Source organism: Podarcis cretensis (genome assembly GCF_951804945.1).
Source record: "Podarcis cretensis genome assembly, chromosome: 8".
Taxonomy (NCBI): Eukaryota; Metazoa; Chordata; class Lepidosauria; order Squamata; family Lacertidae; genus Podarcis; species Podarcis cretensis.
In genome coordinates, this window is record NC_137177.1 from 40919176 (window position 1) to 40937082 (window position 17907).

The window sequence follows — 17907 nt, forward strand, 5'->3', positions numbered from 1 at the left end:
GTGGCACTGTCATCGGCATGCAGATGTGCTCCCTTGCCAGACCCTTGTGCAGCAGGCTGCCAAGGCAGGAAGTGTTGGAGGTTTTGTCTTCATTCATAGAGGAAGTGGAGCTTCCGTTCTGCCTCCTGCTCATCTCCACCTTCGCAGGCTGCCACTGCTGTAGTAAAATCTACTCTTGCTCCTTTGCAGACTCCAGGGTGAGACCCCTGTGCTTTGAGTGGAGTAAGAGTGACTTGGAAAGCAAGATGCTAGGAGCAAGGTGCTCGTCCTCCTAACCAGCCCCCTGGACCTGCTAAGACCCTGTCCTCAATCCCCACCCGAGGCAGCTGCCTTCACCACTGCCTGTCTGTCTCTGCACTTGCTTGCCTGCCTGTACCTCCCACATCCCTTTGCGAGCAAGCAGTGATTCCTATGAATGCTGCAACTTGATGGAGTGGGGAGCAAAATGGGGGTGCAAGTGGGCACCTTCACCTGCCTTACCATTCCACCTGCAGGGGGTCAGGACATCCCTACCACCTGTTCAGCAGTCACACCAAGAAGAAGCAGAAGTCCCAGATGGTACCAGCGGAGCAGGGCCGGTGACCTCTCTGCTATACCATTCTCTTTGAGAGAGAATGCCTCAAGGGAGAGAGGCATTACCTGCAATTTCATTTTGACTAGTCAGTGACACTGGCTACCTTGACATCTTGGTGCCTGAGGAAGGAGTTGCAAATGGCACATCCATGTCTCGATGGAGCTTTGGTCTGTTCCAGGGAGGAAGAGGAGCCCCCTCCGCTTGCTTGTTTATAGTGTGCAGGTCCTGTGCTCTGGCTCTGGGCTGAGAGAGGAGAAGAAAGAGCAGCCTAGCCTCCCTCCCTCTCTCTTTTGTCAGAGGTCTCCGTCTGTGCATAGGAAGCTGTAAGAGATATTTATATAGTATTGCAGAAAACAGGAAGACTGCAAGCTCTGCGCCAGCCGGCCTTACTTGGGCTACAGCTGCTCTCTGGCGCTTGGCCCACAGAGGTGGCCTGAGGAGAATGGCCGCAGCTACTCTTCTGTTTTGGAATGGGGTCACTGGAAAGAAGAGGGGGCAGGCAAAGCCGAAGGAGCAACCTTTGGCAATGCCACTTTGCAAGGGGAAAGGGCCATAGCTTTGTGGTAGAAGAGCATCGGCAACTCCTGCCTGTGGTCAGTGGCAACACTCCTGCCTGGGAAGAGATCCTCAGCCGCAGGAAGGCCGATGAGAGGGAGGGCTGGCCAGAGGAGCTGATTCTCTCTGCTCCAAACCTGAGCCAGTATTGGCTTCAGAAGACGGAAGCCCCACAGGGGCGGTTGCTTTCTGGGGAGGGGTAGAAGAGCAGCTGTTAGGCATGCAGAAGGTCCCAGGTTCAATCCCCACTAGCAGCATTTCTAGGTGAGGTTAGGAATGTCCTCTGCGTGAAACCCTTGAGCGCCATGGCTGGCTCTCAGTGTATGTATACTTTTTGAGCTAGAGGGACCAAGTGGTCTAATGACTCCATATAAGGCAGATGATGTGTTCTGTACCATAGGCATTGTGTGGTGCCCTTTATTCCTTGTTATTATTATTTGTTTTATTATTATTTATTAGACGTATATACCGCCCTTCATCAAAAGATCTCAGGGTGGTTCGCAATATTCTCCACAGTTGTGCTCCCCACACAACTGAATCACGCCCCTTTGCCCTTTCCTGCTCTCCCTTTCCACTCTGCCTTCTGTGTCTGGTTGGACTTGAGTTGCAAGCTTGTGCAGTGCCCATGAGTTGAGGTGGGGGCTGCAGGAAGGACAAGAGAAAGCAGATCCTCCAGAGTCAGCCCTGGAAGCCCCACGGTTCTCAGGGGTTTCTGGGGGGTGATGAGGCACCCCTTAGGGCCTCCCTCTGGGGCTGGGCCAGGCCACTTCAGATGTCCAGGAGGGACTGAATGGCTGGACACTCCCGGACAGAAGTAGGCGAACTTGTCAAGATGGGCTTGCCCAGAAAAGGGGCCTTAAACAGAGGGAGAAATTGCAGGCTACTTCTAAACATCCAGGGAGGTTCTGGCTCAAAGGGAGCATTGACAGTCTGTTTTCTCAGCATCTGAAGTGATGCTTCTATTGCTGGGCTGATTCATAGGAGCCCTCTTGGGTAGCAAATGTGTGAGAGAGAGCCACGTGGCAGTGGTGCCAATGAAGGAGAGAGTAGCCTATATCCTGGCAGCTGCACCAGTTGCAATTTCTGAAAGTCTTCAAAGGCAGCCTGATTTAGGGCTCCTTACACTGGATTGTCTTTGATGTTACCGGTATGAAAGTAGGAGAGGATTCATCCACCCTTTCTAGATAAGAAAGTGCATGCTATGAGATTTAAAAGTTCTTTTAGAAACTCCCTCTAGCTATATGAAGTGCTCAGGTTCAGGGATGGCAGCCAGTCCCAAACCTCAGCCCTTTAGTGCTATAGCACAGTGGAGGACGTTTTTAGGCATGGGGGGCGGAGGAGCTGCCCCTTTCCTTCCCATAAATTGCATCAAAGTGCTCAAGTAGAGAAATGCTTTTGGGTGGAAAAGACTGAACTTGCAAAATTAAAAGGGAAGCAGGTGCTTGTGGGGTTCTCTTCTTTGGGTGGGCCAGTTGTTTCTGGTCAGCTGCAGCTACTGTGCTTATTCTGCCTTGCTTGGTTTTGCTTCTTCAAATAATGGCAAGTGACTGGCCCCAGGTCATTCAGGGCCTTGAACCCTGGTTGCCCAAGTCTTACTCTGGCATTTTCATTGCTGTGCCACATCATTAGGTTGTTTTTGCATTCTTTCAAGCTATCACTTCCAGGCATCCTGAAAGCAGCTGGTGAGGAGAGGTCTCCTCCTGCTGCTGATTCTTTTGGAGCTCCGAGATGGACCCAGGGGTGCCTGTTCCTTACGGACAGAAATGTTTTGTTTTTCCTCCAGAGAAGCTCTACAGGTCAAAGGGCCCTGAACTGAGGCGCTCCCTGTTCTCACTGAAGCAGCTTTTCCAGGTAAGGCTCCTGCCAGGCACGCCCTGTTCTGCCCCCAGCAGGCACGGCTTTGTTGGGGGGGGGTGATTGAGCCAGCCAGCCCACTGCTCTGTGTGGACACCACAGGCTCTGCTGCTGACTCTTCATTTCCCCTCCTCTTTGCTCTTGCAGCTTCTGCTCTCCTCTTGTGAGACTGGACTGTGCACAGACCTGTTCCCTATATGAGAAGGCAATAAGCAGTCAGCCTCCCCCCATGCCCCCTCCCCCATCAGGAGATTCTCCTTGTGGGCTGCAAGTGGAGGGGTGAGCATGCACAGTACAACCTTTTTCTGCGGATTGCAAACATTCCTCTCTCTGGATTTCTGCTGCAGGAGGATAAGGACCTGGTGCCTGAGTTTGTGAATTCAGAAGGGCTGACGTGTCTCATCACAGTGGGAGCTGAGGCTGACCAGAATTACCAGAACTATATCCTCAGGGGTAAGTGACCACCAGGACAGCAGGAAGTTGAGAGAGAGGGGGGGAGAGAGAGAGAGAGAGAGAGAATCTGAGCCCCTAGAGTGGATAACATTTGGGACCTCCCACCAAAGAGTCAGTCGGTGAAATTAAACTGACACCTCCAATTCCCAACTGAATATTCAGAAAAAAGGATAGAGCACCCTAGAGATCTCTGGGAGGAGTCTTTTAAGTGGAGCTCTTTCCCAGTTTTCATCTGTACTGAAATTGTTTTAAATATGTTTTTTATTATTTTATCCCTTGCTGTTTGCCACCTGGGGCTCCTTGGGGAGGAAGGGTGGAATATACATTTAATAAATAGACAGATGCTGTGGCTTCCCCTTTTTGTGGTCTGCATTTGCCCATGTAGGATGTTGATCTGAGGGATGCTGGCAGTGAGGACTGTGTGTCTCTCTGCCTCCCTGATGCTTAATCCAGTATGGGGAGCAGATCCAAAGCTGGTGTAGGCAGGCTTTGCAGGACTTATTTCTTCTGTTTGCTTTTAAGCATTCCTATATTTTCCTGCCTGAGCAAAATTTCAGTGGCCAGGTTTAGACTGCTGCTGAGGGATAGTGGCTAGGTGAGGAGATTTGGCTGTACTATGAAGTTTTTTGTGGTTAGGTTTTTTAATGGTTTTGACCCATTTCTGAGCCTTCCAGGTGTGGTGATAGCTCCATCTCACTGGCTACTCAGCTGTTTGCCTGTGCAAACAGGCAAAATTAAGCGTGTAAAATTTCAGCTGCAATTCATGAGCCATCTTGGAGAGGCCACTTTTTCTTTTCTTTTTCTTTTTTTAAAATGATCTTTATTGGTTTTACAGATTTTACAAATTTCACATCATTAATACATAATACATAATACATAATACATACCTTATTCCTTTTTTAGAGTTAAAGTATTAAGGTTAAAAGTTGAGAGGCCACTTTTTCTTAATGACAGAGCTTTGGGCCCCAATTAAAGGAGATGTTGGTCTCCATGATCATCTCTTTTCTCCTAGGACCATGGCACCAGTGGAGGGAAGGAGCTGAGACCTTTTCTGTCTGCTCCCCACCCCCCTTCTGATGCTATTTCCTCTGATGTCACTCATGGACAAATACTGTTTGCCCTGCTGTAAGGAAGATGTGACTGTGTGTCTATTTTCCCAAATGGGGCAAGCAGCAGCTGGGGGAAGGTATCAGACTCCCCCCACATGGCTGGTTTTAAAAGCTTCATTTGGCCCTTAGTCTCAGGGGCTTGTGACTGGAAGGGACCTTTTGTAGACCTGGCAGCCTCTGTGGGTCCTGTTGACAAAGAGGACTCTTTTGGAAGTAGCCTAACTTTGCAGCTTGCACCTCAGGGTGGAAACAGCCTGCCCTGGCCTCAGCAGCCTTTTGTGCCAAGTCATTCATGTCAGATGTGCAAATCAATCCATACTCCTGACAGCTAGCCTGCCCTACCCACCTGCCTCCTCTGGGCACTGCCATCTGCTGTGTAGCAACTCCTAGTAGTATTAGTAATAATAATATTATTGCATTTATTTATATCCCACCTTTTTTTCTAAACTTGGGACTCAAGGCAGCTTACACAAATTAAAATGGCACACATAACATACAAGAAACTAAAAACATAAAAAGAGAATAGTTAAAAAGTAATTAAAATTCTACATAATAAAAACAAAAACAAATGTATTTAAAATTCAGATAGTATAAAACAGCACAGCACTATTAAAAGCCCCTTCTTTAAAAGAACAGTCAGTTCCCAATGTTGGAATAAAACAGTCTTCACCTGCTGGCAGAAGGACAACAAGCAGGGAGTCAGTCTAGCTTTTGTAGGAAGGGAGTTTCAAAGTCTGGGAGCAGCCACTGGGAAGGCCCTCTCCTCACATCACCACCTAGTGTCCCACTCCCCAATTTGATGTCTGCATGGCGGCGGGGGGGGGGGGACAGACAACACCCTGAAAGCCAGAGACTCAGACTGATATGGAGGGACCAGAGGAGGGAGCAGAGGAGACTTGCTGCTGAGTGGCAGGCATCGTGTGGAAGCTCCACTGCAAGCGAGTGAGCAAGGCACATCAGTTGCCCATGGCCAGCTGGCATCCTTACAGTGCTCTTCGCTCCTTCCTTCCAGCTCTCAGCCAGATCGTGCTCTTTGTGGATGGGATGATGGGGGTGATAAACCACAACGAGACTGTGCAGTGGCTGTACACGCTGTGTGGGAGCTTGGTGAGTATGTGGCTGTCACAGAAGGAAAGATCCCCTTGTGAGCATCAGAAGAGCCCTGAAGCCGAAGCTGGATCAGGTCAGTGGCTCACTTAGTCCAGCATCCTGTTTGTACCATGGCCAACCAGATGCCCCAGTGGGAAGCCCACAAGCAGCAACTGGTATTCAGAGACAGTGGAGGAAGAACATAGCAATTGTGGCCACAAATTTGTCTATTCCTCCTTTAAAGCCATCCAAGCTGGTAGCTATTGCTGCCTCCTGTGGGAGGGAGTTCGGTACAGTGGTACCTCTGGTTAAGAACTTGATTCGTTCTGGAGGTCCGTTCTTAACCTGAAACTGTTCTTAACCTGAGGTACCACTTTAGCTAATGGGGCCGCCGCACGATTTCTCTTCTTATCCTGAAGCAAAGTTCTTAACCCGAGGTACTATTTCTGGATTAATGGAGTCTGTAACCTGAAGCGTCTGTAACCCAAGGTACCACTGTAGTTTAATTATGCCCTGCGTGAATAATACTTTCTTTTATCTGTCCTGAATCTTCCCGCATTCAGCTTTGTTGGATGTGCACAAATTCCAGTGTTACGAGAAAGGGAGGTGGGATGGGCTTTGAAAAGAGAGGGTTGTTTGATGTCCTCCTGACTGAGGCCCAGTTTCCAGCTCCTTCCATCCAGCTTTTCTCACCTCCCTCCACAGGAGAAGGTCATGGTCTCAGTGGCAGAGGAACCAATCCCCAGTGGCATCTCAAGGCAAGACGGGAAAGTCTCCAACCTGAAACCCTGGAGAGCTCTGGCTAACAGTCAGCGCAGGGGAGGCCAGGCTGAGTTTGATTGAACAGGATGCTAACTAGATGGGCCACTAGCCTGATTCTGAATGCTTTTCTTATGAGTAGAGCCCAGTAGCCTGGCCCACTATTAAGCAACTTCTGCTGTCCCTCTGCTAGTACCGCCTGGTGGTGAAGACAGCTCTGAAGCTGCTGCTGGTCTTTGTGGAGTTCACGGAATCCAATGCCCAGCTGCTTGTCCAGGCCGTCATAGCGGCAGAGCAGGTCAGAGGTGAGTGTGCCACACGGCTGCCCAAGGAAGAGAGAGAGAGAGAGAGAGAGAGAGAGAGAGAGATGGGTCTGATCCCATTAGCCTCAAGATAGGGAAGAGCGGTCAATGAACCACAGCAGGCAGCCCCTTGCTGGGCCAGGTCAGTGATGAGGAGAAAGGAGGGTCATTTCCTTGGCTTGTGTGGTCAACCACATGCCTTACTCATTGCCTTGCAGGTGGTTTTCCGTGGTCTCCCATCGTGGCAATCCTGGAACAGAAGAATGGAGCTGACACGGAGCTTCAGGTGTTCGCCATGACACTCATCAACAAGGTGAATATTGCCCAGGTGGGGAGGGAAGCAGGAGGTGTCAGGCTGTTTTGCTGGGCTGGGCTGAGCCGGGCTGAGCACCTTTCCTGCCCTGACTATGGTGCCCTGTGTTGGTGTTGTGCAGACTCTGGCTGCCCTCCCTGACCAGGATTCCTTCTATGATGTGACAGACTGCTTGGAGCAGCAGGGCATGGAAAGCATCATCCAGCAGCACATGACCAACAAGGCTACTGACCTGGACTTGAAGCAGCAGCTGGTTATCTACGAGGTGATGCATCTTCCCCCTTGGCGGGAGGGAGCTGGATATAAAGAGGAGGCCTCTAGAAAAAGCAGGCAGCTTCCCCACTACACACTCAGCACCTAGCAGCCTGCCCTACCAGGCCCCACCCTGAGCTTCTGTCTTCCTTGCAGAATGCCCTCAAGTACGAAGATGGTGTGGAAGAGCCTCCCCCTGGAACACGTAAGGAGCGGAGGAAAGGGGAGGAAGGCCGGAAGGGGCAGCGACGCTCCCTGGGCTACATCCTGGCCCAGGAGGAAGGCCAAGGGGCTCGACCTGCAGAGAACTTCCAGCCCAGTCCAGCAGAGGCTCCCAGCCTGGACAGAGAGAGCAGCCAAGACAGGTGAGTTGTTGGCCAAGGCAGTTTCTGCTTGTGGCTTTTGCTCTGCATGGAACTGGTGGGAAAGAAGCTGAGCCAAGAAGGTTGAAAAGGCCCAGCCCAAAGAGTGGGGCAGTTGGCAGAAGTTGGCAGGAGGCAAAGGGAAGCTGGAAGAGGAGCATGTGGGTCCTCCAGAGGCCACCTTTGCCTGCCTGTGGTGATCTCGCCTCAGAACCCCTCACCCGGCCCAGGCGGCCCTGTTCCAGGGAGCTGCCTCAGAACGACTAGAAAGTCTTGATGGGCCCCCATTGGAGCCTTGTGTGCTCACAGCTCTCCTCCTGCTCTTCCCCCTCTCTCTTTTCCAGGCCTGCCTTCAAGAGCATGTACAGCAGCGCATCCAGCGTCCAGCTTTCCACGCCATCCGTTCCTGTGGAAGAAGAGCAGAGTGGCAGCCTGGGCGAGAGGAGCATTTTCAAGTAGGTCTCTCTGGCCAAAAGGGACACAAGATCTCTCCCTGCTCAGAGCTGCCAGAAGCACTGAGCTTAGTATATTGGGCTGGGGGGGCAGGTGAGGAGATGTGGGGGAAGATATTGACCATACTGGGGAGATTCAGGAGCCCTTTGGAAGCTCCAGGGGAGATGGACTTGACTCTCCCCATTCTCTTCTTCCCTGGCCAGCAGTTCTGAGGAGGCAGCTGTGGCAAGGAGGTGCCTGGTTAGCAATGGTGGATGGGGAGGAGGTGGCAGCCCCTGCTGTCCACTAAGGCAGCTCCCCTTCCAAAGGGGCTTTTTCAAGTCCTGCAGGGTAGGGTGGGGTGCAGCGTGGCAGGAGCCTTAGAAGAGGAGGGGGCCTGTGGTGGTGGTTGAAAGAATCTGGTGCCTCTGATGCAATTCACCCAAAGTGAATGGAGTCTATAATCAAATACTTGCCCCCCTCCTTTCTTGAGATGGGCTTCTGTAACCCTCCCCACATGATGGAGGGTCCTGCTGTAGATGGGGGGGGAGGTGCAGGGGGGATTCCGCCCCCCGTAAATGGTGCTGAACCCCTTCCTCTGCAAGTGCCAAAGGAAGGCAGGAGAGTTCAGAGCACAGGCTGATTGGAGGGTGGCAGGTTTTTCTGTGGGTGGGGGTAAGGGCCTGCTGGGCTGGGAGAGGCAGTCATCCTTGTTGCACAAGTTGGACATTGAAGCAAGATGTCCTGGAGAGTCCCTTTTCTCACCTCTTCTCTCCTCTTATTGTGCCCTCACCTCCTTCTGCTCCTGGCCCAGCCCACCACCCCTCTTCTTTTTCTTCTTCTGCCACCTACTTCTCTCGCGTGCTCTCCTGCTTAAACTCCCTTTCCTTTTCCAGACTTCACGAAACTGCCCCTGCTTGGTAAGTGATGCCAAAGATGTATCTTGTGTGTGTGTTTGCGTGTGATGCTCTTGGCCCTATGGTTTCCTTTCCTCTGCTGTTCATAGCTTTGAATTATTGAAGGAGGGATCTGTTTTCAGGCTTGGGGCTTCTGGCATGTGGTTTGGGCTCCTCTTCCTTTGTGCTTCTCCAGCGACTTCTGGGTCTGGATCCTGCTGGATTGCCTTTGACACAACAGAGGAGGGGAGTATGTTGGGGTGAAGGGCCAAAGGTCTCAGCTGAACTGAGGCACCAGCAAAGAGGGGACACAATCCTGGACCAGTTTACAGAGTCAAGAGTGTGGCAACAGCCCCGTGTGGTACTTCTGAACAGCTGCAGTGTTTCCACTTGTGGTTGTGTGGCTGGCATCTGCTTGGGGCTCCAGGAGCAGACTTCTGAGGCCTTCGTGACCTTGGTGCATGCATGAGCAGCCCTTTCGTCCAGACTTGGAGCACCAAAATGAGTGGCTGCAGGGAAGTGAGGTGGGATTTCAGCTGGACAGGAGGAGTGAGTTCACCCCCAGATTGCATGGACCTCTCTGCTTTGGAGCTGGTGTAGCCTTGGCAGAGCTTGTGGGCATGCAGAGTGTGGTTCCTGTGCCCAGTGGCACTAACTGACTTTTTCTCCCAGGCAAGAGGAAAGCCCCTCAGTATGTGGGGACAAGCCTATTCTGAGGCGCTTTGAGTAAGTACAGAGAACATGTGTGTTTCATCAGGCTTAGGCTGGTGCTGGAGGTCTCACTTTGGTTTCAGGCCCAGGAATTTGTTGATCCTTGTTGAGTTCCTCAGGCAAAGAATCCTCCTGAATCTCTGCAATGGCCTCAAAAGTGCCTGGTGGATGGAAGCCTTGGCCCCCTGCCACTGATAAAGGCCCTTCCTGGCCCTCTGGAGGCAGCTCATCCAGCAAGCTGCATTTGGGCCTCTTCTAGACCCACCATCCCAGCTGCCATGTTTCCTCGTACAGGGCAGCATTGATGGCAAGACCACCCAGTAGCCAACCCAGGTTACCTAGCAGAGGAGGTGGAGCTGAGAAGCAGCAGTGACTTGCCAAGGGACCCCCAGTGAATTACAGGGCTGAGTGGGGCTTGAGCTGCTGTGTGCCACCCACCCACTCTCTCTCCCATCTGCTGCACTGTCCTGGTCAATGCTGGCCTTCTGGTGCCCACAGGAGAGGGCAGGGAGCAGGACTCGGGGCTGGCTGAGGTACCATGCTTTCTTGACATCCCTTTCCCACCCCATAGGCTGCTGGGTTCTGTATGAGATGGGGCCCTGGACCGTTGGAGTGTGGCTGTCCTGGAGCAGTCCTGTGTTGAAGAAAACTATAGGAGCTTGGGGAGAGAAGGCTGGAGGAGGGTCTGCACAGTTTCCTTTGCTGCTGCTATTGAGGATCTCTGCCTGTACCTCTTTAAACAGGCGCCGAGAGAGCTTTGGGCCTCAGAGGAACCACCACTGATGGGTGTCAGCATTTGTGCCAAGTGCTGGACCTCCTGCGTGTTGCAGCATCTGATAGATTGGCTCTACCAGTCTCTGGGGGGGGGACAGCTGTTGGGTGGGATGAGCCTCATCCTGCTTGCTGTGTGGTGATGGAACATTGTGTCCCTGGTGCTGAATGATATAGCATTTTGCTTCTCTCATAGAGCACGCTTCCTGGAAAATCTTGCTGCTTCCCAGAAAGAGAAGTTGGTTGCAATCTCCAAGGGGCGAGCCGAGGTCCTTGCTGAAGCTACTCCGAGCATTGAGCAGCTCTCCCCAGGTAATGCAGCAGAAGAGCCGGCAGAGTTTGCAACAATCCCTGGTTTAGCCAAAGGCTTGTTGCTGAGGCTTCTCCTTTTCTGTGCTGCTTGTCAGCTGCCTAGCTTGTCTCCTTTCCTAGTTAAACCTTAACTCTTCCTCTGTGCCCTTAGGGAGGTGGCGTGAAGGACAGGAGAGAAACGGTGATGGAACAGAGCTCAGCTCTGCATTGGCCTTGGCTGGCTTTGAAGGCGAAGAGGCCAGGGAGAGCCTGTCAGGCGAGGGGCTCTCCAGCAGCAGCCCTGGGCTGGGTCCCATTTGCACCCCAAGCCCAGATAGCCCAGTTCTGCTGTGCGGTGGAGAAGATTCCCAGAGCCACCCTGCACCTGGAAAGAAGCTCAACCTTGACACACTGTTCTCCAGTAACAGCCCTGCAAGGCTGGAAGGGGTTATTCTTGCCCCAGCAGAAGAGTTCCAGGCAGACACCGGGAGTGAAGAAGGCAGCCCACAGAGCAATGGGAAACAGGGCAGCCCCTCCAATCTTCGGGCCCGGCCATTGCGGGCTCAGTTCAGCCTTGAGGCGGAAGCCAGCCTGCAGAGCCTGGAGAGGACTTTCATGACTCCCTACAGGAAGGGAGCAGAGGTGATGCGAGGGCCCCTGGAGCTCAGCCCCAAGCACCTGAAGATCAGAGATTTGGACTTCTCTGACCTGGGTGAGGAGGAAGACTTTGATATCCTAGAAACAGAGACTGTGCCTGACCATGTGGTTGTGGCTGCCAGTGGGGCTCCGGCCCCTCCACCCCTCCCTCCCAGCTGCCCTCCACCCCCACCAGGCTGTGCCTTTCCCCCTCCCCCTCCCCCTCCTCCACCCCCACCAGGCTGTGCCTTTCCCCCGCCTCCTCCACCCCCACCAGGCTGTCCTCCTCCAGGTTTGCTGGGCTCCTCCAGGGAGGATGCCCACTCCCCAGCAAAAAAGAAGAAAACTATTAAGCTCTTCTGGAGGGAGCTAAAGAACGTGGACAGCTCTGCCAGGCGGGAAGGAAGAGGAGACCCCTTTGGGCCAGCCACTCTGTGGGCATCTCTGGAGAAGGTGGAGGTCGACACCACCAAGATGGAACATCTCTTCGAGTCCAAGACGAAGGAGGTGCTTAGCTCGAAGGTAGGTTGGGGCTCCTCAGTGTTGGCTACAGGAGGGAGGAGGACTCTCTCCTGAGCTTGGGCTGTGGGGTTCTTGCAGGAGGCTTTGCCCATGCTTTCTAGTGGGATTGTGGAAAGGGAATGCAGAGCATTTTTAATACACTTATTTTGAAATAAGTGTGCCAGAGGCTCAAAGCAGAGGAGCCCAAGGAGCTGCCTTGCCCTGAGTCTGACCCTTGGCCTGGTCTGACAGCAGCTTCCCTAGGGCTCTGGAAGCTCCCTTGGCCTGCTCCCTGGAGGTGCCAAGAACTGATCCAGGGACTTTGGGCTCTGCCCTTGAGCTTCTCTCTGGCTTCCAGTCTCTCTATTCAGTGCTGCTCTTCCTTATCACTGCCCCTTCGACCCTCTTGCCCATGTGATTTCTTCTTCCATCTTGAATGTGCCTGGAGCAAGCTGCACTGTCAGAGCCTAGCCAGCAGAGCCTCAGGCAGAGACTGTTCTTGTCAGTCAAAGAGAAGAAGCTTTGTCCTTTGCAGGCAGAGCCCAGCCACAATCTTGCTCTGGGGTCCTCTGCCTGTCCTGCCCAGTCATGATGCTCACATGTTGACATTGGGTCCAGGCCTCACCTGCCAGTTTAAGCTACCTCGCAGGAGAGTTGTGGGGCTGAAAGAGGAGAACCCCCAAAGATAGGGTGATAGTGTGACAGACAAAAACATCAACCCTTCCCTTCTTTCACTCCCAAGAAAGCTGTTGATGGGAAGAAGCTAATTGTGGTTTTGGATCCCAAGAGGAGCAATGCCATCAACATCGGCTTGACAGCGCTGCCTCCCGTACACATCATCAAGACGGCAATTGTCAACTTCGATGAATTTGCAATTAACAAGGAAGGGATTGAGGTGAGAATTCTGTCTCTCCTGAGAACCCTTGACCATAAAGAGGCCTTCTGGACTACAACTTGCATCAGCCCCAGCTTCATTCGCTCATGCTGACTGGGACTGATGGGACTTGTTGTCCAGAGCATCTGCATGGCACCCAGTTTGGGAAAGCTGCAATGAAGGGCCAGGTGGAGTCACTGTGTCCTGACCCAACACCCTCTTCCCTCTTGTTTTGCAGAAAATCTTGACAATGGTTCCAACCGAGGAGGAGAAGCAGAAGATCCAGGAAGCACAGATGGCCAATCCCGATGTGCCTCTGGGTTCAGCTGAGCAGTTCCTCCTCGCTCTCTCCTCCATCACTGAGCTCACCGCCCGGCTTCAGCTGTGGGCTTTCAAGCTGGACTATGAGGCCATGGAGCAGGTACACCCCTGCTCAGGATCCTGCAGAACCTCTGAAATTGGGGATGGTGCAGGTGGATCCCTCCCCCAGAGCTCTAGCCAGTCCTCCCCATAAATTTGGCTGGACCTTCTTGCTGGGCTTAAAGGCAAGGGGGCCATCGCTGGTGAACCAACCTGCAAGGGAACTGGCTGGCTTGGCGAGAGTGGCTGCTGTGGTTGGTCTGGCCACATGGCAAATAGTTCCAGGTGTTGCTCAGCTGCCCTTTGCTTCCTCCTGCTGCTGAATCCATCCATTGCTTTTGGGTCCTAAGCAAGAACCTGCGTATCTGGGCCAGCAATTTGCTTGCTCCCTCCAATTTCTGGAGGCAAACAGGTCCTTACAGCTTGTCTTCTGTTCTCCTGTGCAGGAAATTGCAGAGCCACTTTTTGATCTGAAACTTGGGATGCAGCAACTGGCCAAAAACCAAACCTTCAAGTGTATCCTTGCCACTCTCCTGGCCATGGGCAACTTCCTGAATGGATCCCAGGTGAGGCATGTAATGAGGGCGGGGGCAGGGGCTCAGTTCAGGAGCCGGCACCAAGCAGCTCTGAGCATATGCTGAGCACTGTTTCCTTCAGCAGGTGGTCAGACATCTGGGATTGGAGCCTGAGTTTTTTTGTTCACAGGGCCTGCCCAGATTTTTTTCTTGCCCAGCTGCAGCATTGGGCCCTCTTAATGTCCACTGTGGTCACAGGATGCTGCCTTCTGTCAGGTCAGGCACTTTGCCTGCATCGCCCTGGAGTCCACTCTGGCAGTGACTCTCAGACAGAGCCAGGTCTTTCTCCTCAGTTGCACCCAGACCCTTTTCCAAACTGCAGGCCCTGGGACCCTCCACCTGCCAGTGGATGTGCTGTGGGGGCAGGCGATCCTGCACCTGGAAGCTGGGGCTCCTTTGCAGGCATGCAGTGACTCTTCAGTGTCACACACAAGGCCTGTTGGCTGGCAGCTCTTGCCATCCCCATTGCATGTGCATCTGTGTCATGTGTCAAGCACAAAGGCCTGTCTCAGGGCACATTGTGCAGGGAAGGTGGGAGGCAGGGCAGACTTTTAGGGCTGGTAGTGGCGACGGCACCTTCCTTTGGTGCAAGTAGCAGCTGCCGGGTGTCTGTGATGCTGCTGCAAAGAGAACAGGTGAGGAACCCTCTTCCTGGGCTCTGCTTCATCCTCAAACCTGGTGCATCATCTTAAATTCCAATTTTTGGGGTTTCAGAGCCAAGGGTTTGAGCTGAGCTACCTGGCCAAGGTGTCAGAGGTGAAGGACACAGTGCACCGACAGACCCTGCTCCACCACCTGTGCCACTTCGTGGTGGAGAAGTTCCCGGACACGACGGACCTCTACTCAGAGATTGCCGCTATCACTCGCTCAGCCAAGGTCAGGGCTGGGGGGGGGGCTTCTCTTCTCCTGCTTCTGCGAGGATTTGCTCTGAGAGCCACATCCTGGGCCAAACTCCTGTGTGCAGAATTATTTGTCTTTGAATTATTCAGCTTGTATATCACTTGAGTCCTTTTCTCAGACATATCTATCTATCATCTATCTATCTATCTATCTATCTATCTATCTATCTATCTATCTATCTATCATCTATCTATCTATCTATCTATCTATCATCTATCTGTATCTATCTCCTAGTGGGAACATGTTAAATAATGCACAGTAGCAATTATTAAACCACAGACCAAAACCCAGATTGAGTAAGAAGGAAGTTGACATGCTGAAACGTGTGCACAGGACGGCAACCAAGATAATAAAGAGTCTGGAAACCCAGCTTTATATATATGAGGAATGGTTGAGGGAGCTTGGTATGTTTAGCCTAGAGAAGAGAAGACAGAGAGGTGGTAGGACAGCTGTCTTCAAATATCTGAAGGGCTGTCACATGGAAGGTGGAGCAAGCTTGTTTTCTCCTCCTCCAAGGTGTAGGACCCAAACCAATGGATTCAAATGACAAGAAAGGAGATTCTGACTAAGCATTAGGAAAAACTTTCTGAAAGCAAGAGCTGCTCACCAGTGGAACAGACTTCCTTGGATGGTGGTGGGCCCTCCTTCACTGGAGGTTTTCTAACAGAGGTTGGGTTTCCATCTTTTAGGGAGGCTTTAACTGTGATTCCTGCATTGCAAGGAGTTGGACTTAGATGGCCATTGGGATCCTTTCCAAAACTACCAATTTTATGATTCCATGAACTCTTTAACAACATCATGATTAAAGCTGCCCGTATTAAAATGTTTTTACCTGCTGCGAAAAGGATAGTCCATTTGGCACCCGTGAGGAGCATTCCGCAGAGAGAAAGGGGGCTGTTGGCAAGAATTGCAAAGAGGCCTTGATATTTCCCTCCAGGTGGACTTTGATGCTCTGGCAGAAAGCCTCCTGCAGCTGGAGCGACGGTGCAGAGTGTCCTGGGAGAGCCTGAAGGCCATCACAAAGCACGACACCAAGCCAGCCTTGAAGAGCAAACTGATGGACTTCCTTCACTCCAGCACCCAGAAGATCGTCATCCTCAAGGTGGTCCATCGACGCGTGTTAAATAGGTCTGTGTTAAACAGGGGAGAGGCCTTTGGGCATCTGGCTTCCCACTAGGTGCCCTGGGTGGCCGTTGTGAGGGCAGGGTGCTGGCTAGCCGGCTGGGCGTTTCTTCTGTTCTTGTGGCCTTTCTGGGGTTGTCGTTTTAGAGGTGACCTTTTACTGATTACTCTGTTGATGTGGCTTGATGTTCGGTTTGTTTCTCTTGCTCGGAGAAGAGCAAGTGAGTGACAAAGGTTATAAATAAATGAATGCCCTGGGCAGGAAGCAGGGAGAGGATGGTGATGCCAGTCAGTTTCCTGCAGTTCAGCCTCTGCCCACAGGTTCCGCTCCTTTCTGCTATACTTGGGCTATGACCTACGCTTGGCACAGGAGGCAAAGGTCACGGGGTTCTGCCGGACCCTGCGGGAGTTTGCCCTCGAGTACCGCACTTGCCGGGAGCGAGTTCTGCAGCAGCAGAAGAAACGAGCAGTATATCGCGAAAGGAACAAGACCCGCGGCAGGATGATCACCGAGGCAAGTTCTTCCCGCCCCACCTAACCCTTGCCTCACCTGTCCAATGGAAACTTCCAGCACGTGAAGAGGCTTCCTAAGCCCTCTTGTGTCCTTGCAAGAGCAGCTCCTGTGACAACATCTGTGTTGTTGCCTCCCCAGCTGGCAGCAGGTGGTGTACCCCCTGCCCTTCCTCAATGCTGCGTTCTTTCTCTCATTGTAGATGGAGAGGTTTGCTACCATCAACAAGCCCGAAGACAGTCCCGCCCCCGCTGTGCTCTCGGCCAGCCCCGAACAGAAGGACGAAGCTGGCCACAAAAGCATGGCCACAGTGCTTATGTCGACTCCAGAGCCATCTGGCCGCCGCTCCCGAGCCAGCAGAGGTAGGGAGGTGGGGAGATGTGTCTGTCTCCAGGTAGGGTCAGTCTCCTTTCCCACCCTCATTCAGCTTTTTGGCCACTCCAGAGCCCCTCTCCCTGGGGGTCTCCCCAAGCCACCAGCTTCCTAGCTGCTGCCTGGCCTTTACAGCTTTGTGTTCTTGCTTACAGTGGTGGTTTGATAATTACAGTTGTTGCTGGAGTGGTTAAGAAGCTGGATCCTCACACAACGGATGGACAGTTCCCAGGTCCAGGCACTGGGTTGTGTCCCAGCTCTGAATGAGGTTGTGGGGCTGGTGCGTTGCTTGAGGGTGCTCTTAGATCCATCACCATTACTAAAGGCCCGGGTGAGCGCAGTGGATCAGAGTACCCAGGACCAGCTTTGCCAGGTGTGCCAACTATTATCATACCTGGACAGGGATAGTCTTGCCCTTTGCAGCCTCATGATCTGACTACTTTAATGTGGGGCTACCCTTGTGCCTGCTCCAGAAGCTGCAACTAGTGCAAAATGCAGCCGCTTTGGGTGCTTGACAGGAGACCCAGCTTTACACATATGACCCCAGTGCAGAAAGGTTTGTTATTTACATTTAAAACCCTAAAGAACATGGGGGCAGCTTCCCTACCAGGCGGACACCCCCAGTGCAGGCCAGGCTGCTCTTTCAAGGAGCCCCTGCTGGTCAGCCTGCAGCTGGCAGGCTGTCTTTTGGTAACCATGCAGGTCTTTCTGTGATCAAGTCCAAAGTGGGAGGGAGCCTGCCTCTCGGGAGCTGGTTTTCACGGCAGCCTCCTCTGTTCTAGGTTTTGGGAAGATCAGCCCCGCCAGCGTGACCCCTCCTGAGGACGATGCCTCTGGCTCTCCTGAGGATGCCTCTGAAGAGATCATGGACCGCCTGGTGAAGTCTGTCACCCAGAGCACTCCTCCCCGGCCGGGGGCAGGGAAGGAGCGCAAGCGCTCACGTGGGAACCGGAAATCCCGTAAGCACAGAGCTTCTATTATCGCCCCTTCACAGAGAGTGGCCATGTGTCTGTTTGTGTATGTGTATTCATTTGTGTGTGTTGAGCACGCTTGGATCTCCATGCCAGGCAACCCAAATTCAAGACTGGCAGAGAAGGGTGGCATTGCTTGTGCCAATTGGCCAAGAGGGCATCATTTATGAATTCAAACTTTGTTCCCATTTCTTTTTCCCTTTTGCATCGTTTTCCTCTGGTTTTTTTGCCAATCAAGGGGCAGGAGTGAAAGCCATGAAGGGACTGTCCCACATTCCACTATATCTTCATTTGTTTCTCATTTGTTTTCTTACATTTATATCCCCCCTTTGCATCCAGGGGGCTCTAGTGGTACCAGCTTT

General features: G+C 52.6%; 1 protein-coding gene across 2 annotated transcripts in view; it reads left to right on the forward strand.

Annotated features, from left to right (window-relative positions):
* Positions 1-17907, forward strand: part of FHOD1 (formin homology 2 domain containing 1) — a 32975-nt gene that overhangs the window by 13963 nt on the left and 1105 nt on the right. Inside the window, exons 4-23 of one of the 2 annotated variants that reach the window (XM_079985866.1) lie at positions 2913-2980; positions 3331-3436; positions 5558-5652; positions 6587-6698; positions 6914-7008; positions 7130-7273; positions 7417-7625; positions 7967-8077; positions 8951-8974; positions 9623-9676; positions 10629-10744; positions 10896-11881; positions 12603-12755; positions 12973-13155; positions 13541-13660; positions 14384-14545; positions 15507-15697; positions 16013-16205; positions 16405-16564; positions 17357-17533. In XM_079985866.1, coding sequence (XP_079841992.1) covers positions 2913-2980; positions 3331-3436; positions 5558-5652; positions 6587-6698; positions 6914-7008; positions 7130-7273; positions 7417-7625; positions 7967-8077; positions 8951-8974; positions 9623-9676; positions 10629-10744; positions 10896-11881; positions 12603-12755; positions 12973-13155; positions 13541-13660; positions 14384-14545; positions 15507-15697; positions 16013-16205; positions 16405-16564; positions 17357-17533 — 3459 coding nt within the window. The remainder of the gene's footprint in view (positions 1-2912; positions 2981-3330; positions 3437-5557; positions 5653-6586; positions 6699-6913; positions 7009-7129; positions 7274-7416; positions 7626-7966; positions 8078-8950; positions 8975-9622; positions 9677-10628; positions 10745-10895; positions 11882-12602; positions 12756-12972; positions 13156-13540; positions 13661-14383; positions 14546-15506; positions 15698-16012; positions 16206-16404; positions 16565-17356; positions 17534-17907) is intronic. The other variant, XM_079985867.1, reaches the window with a different exon arrangement.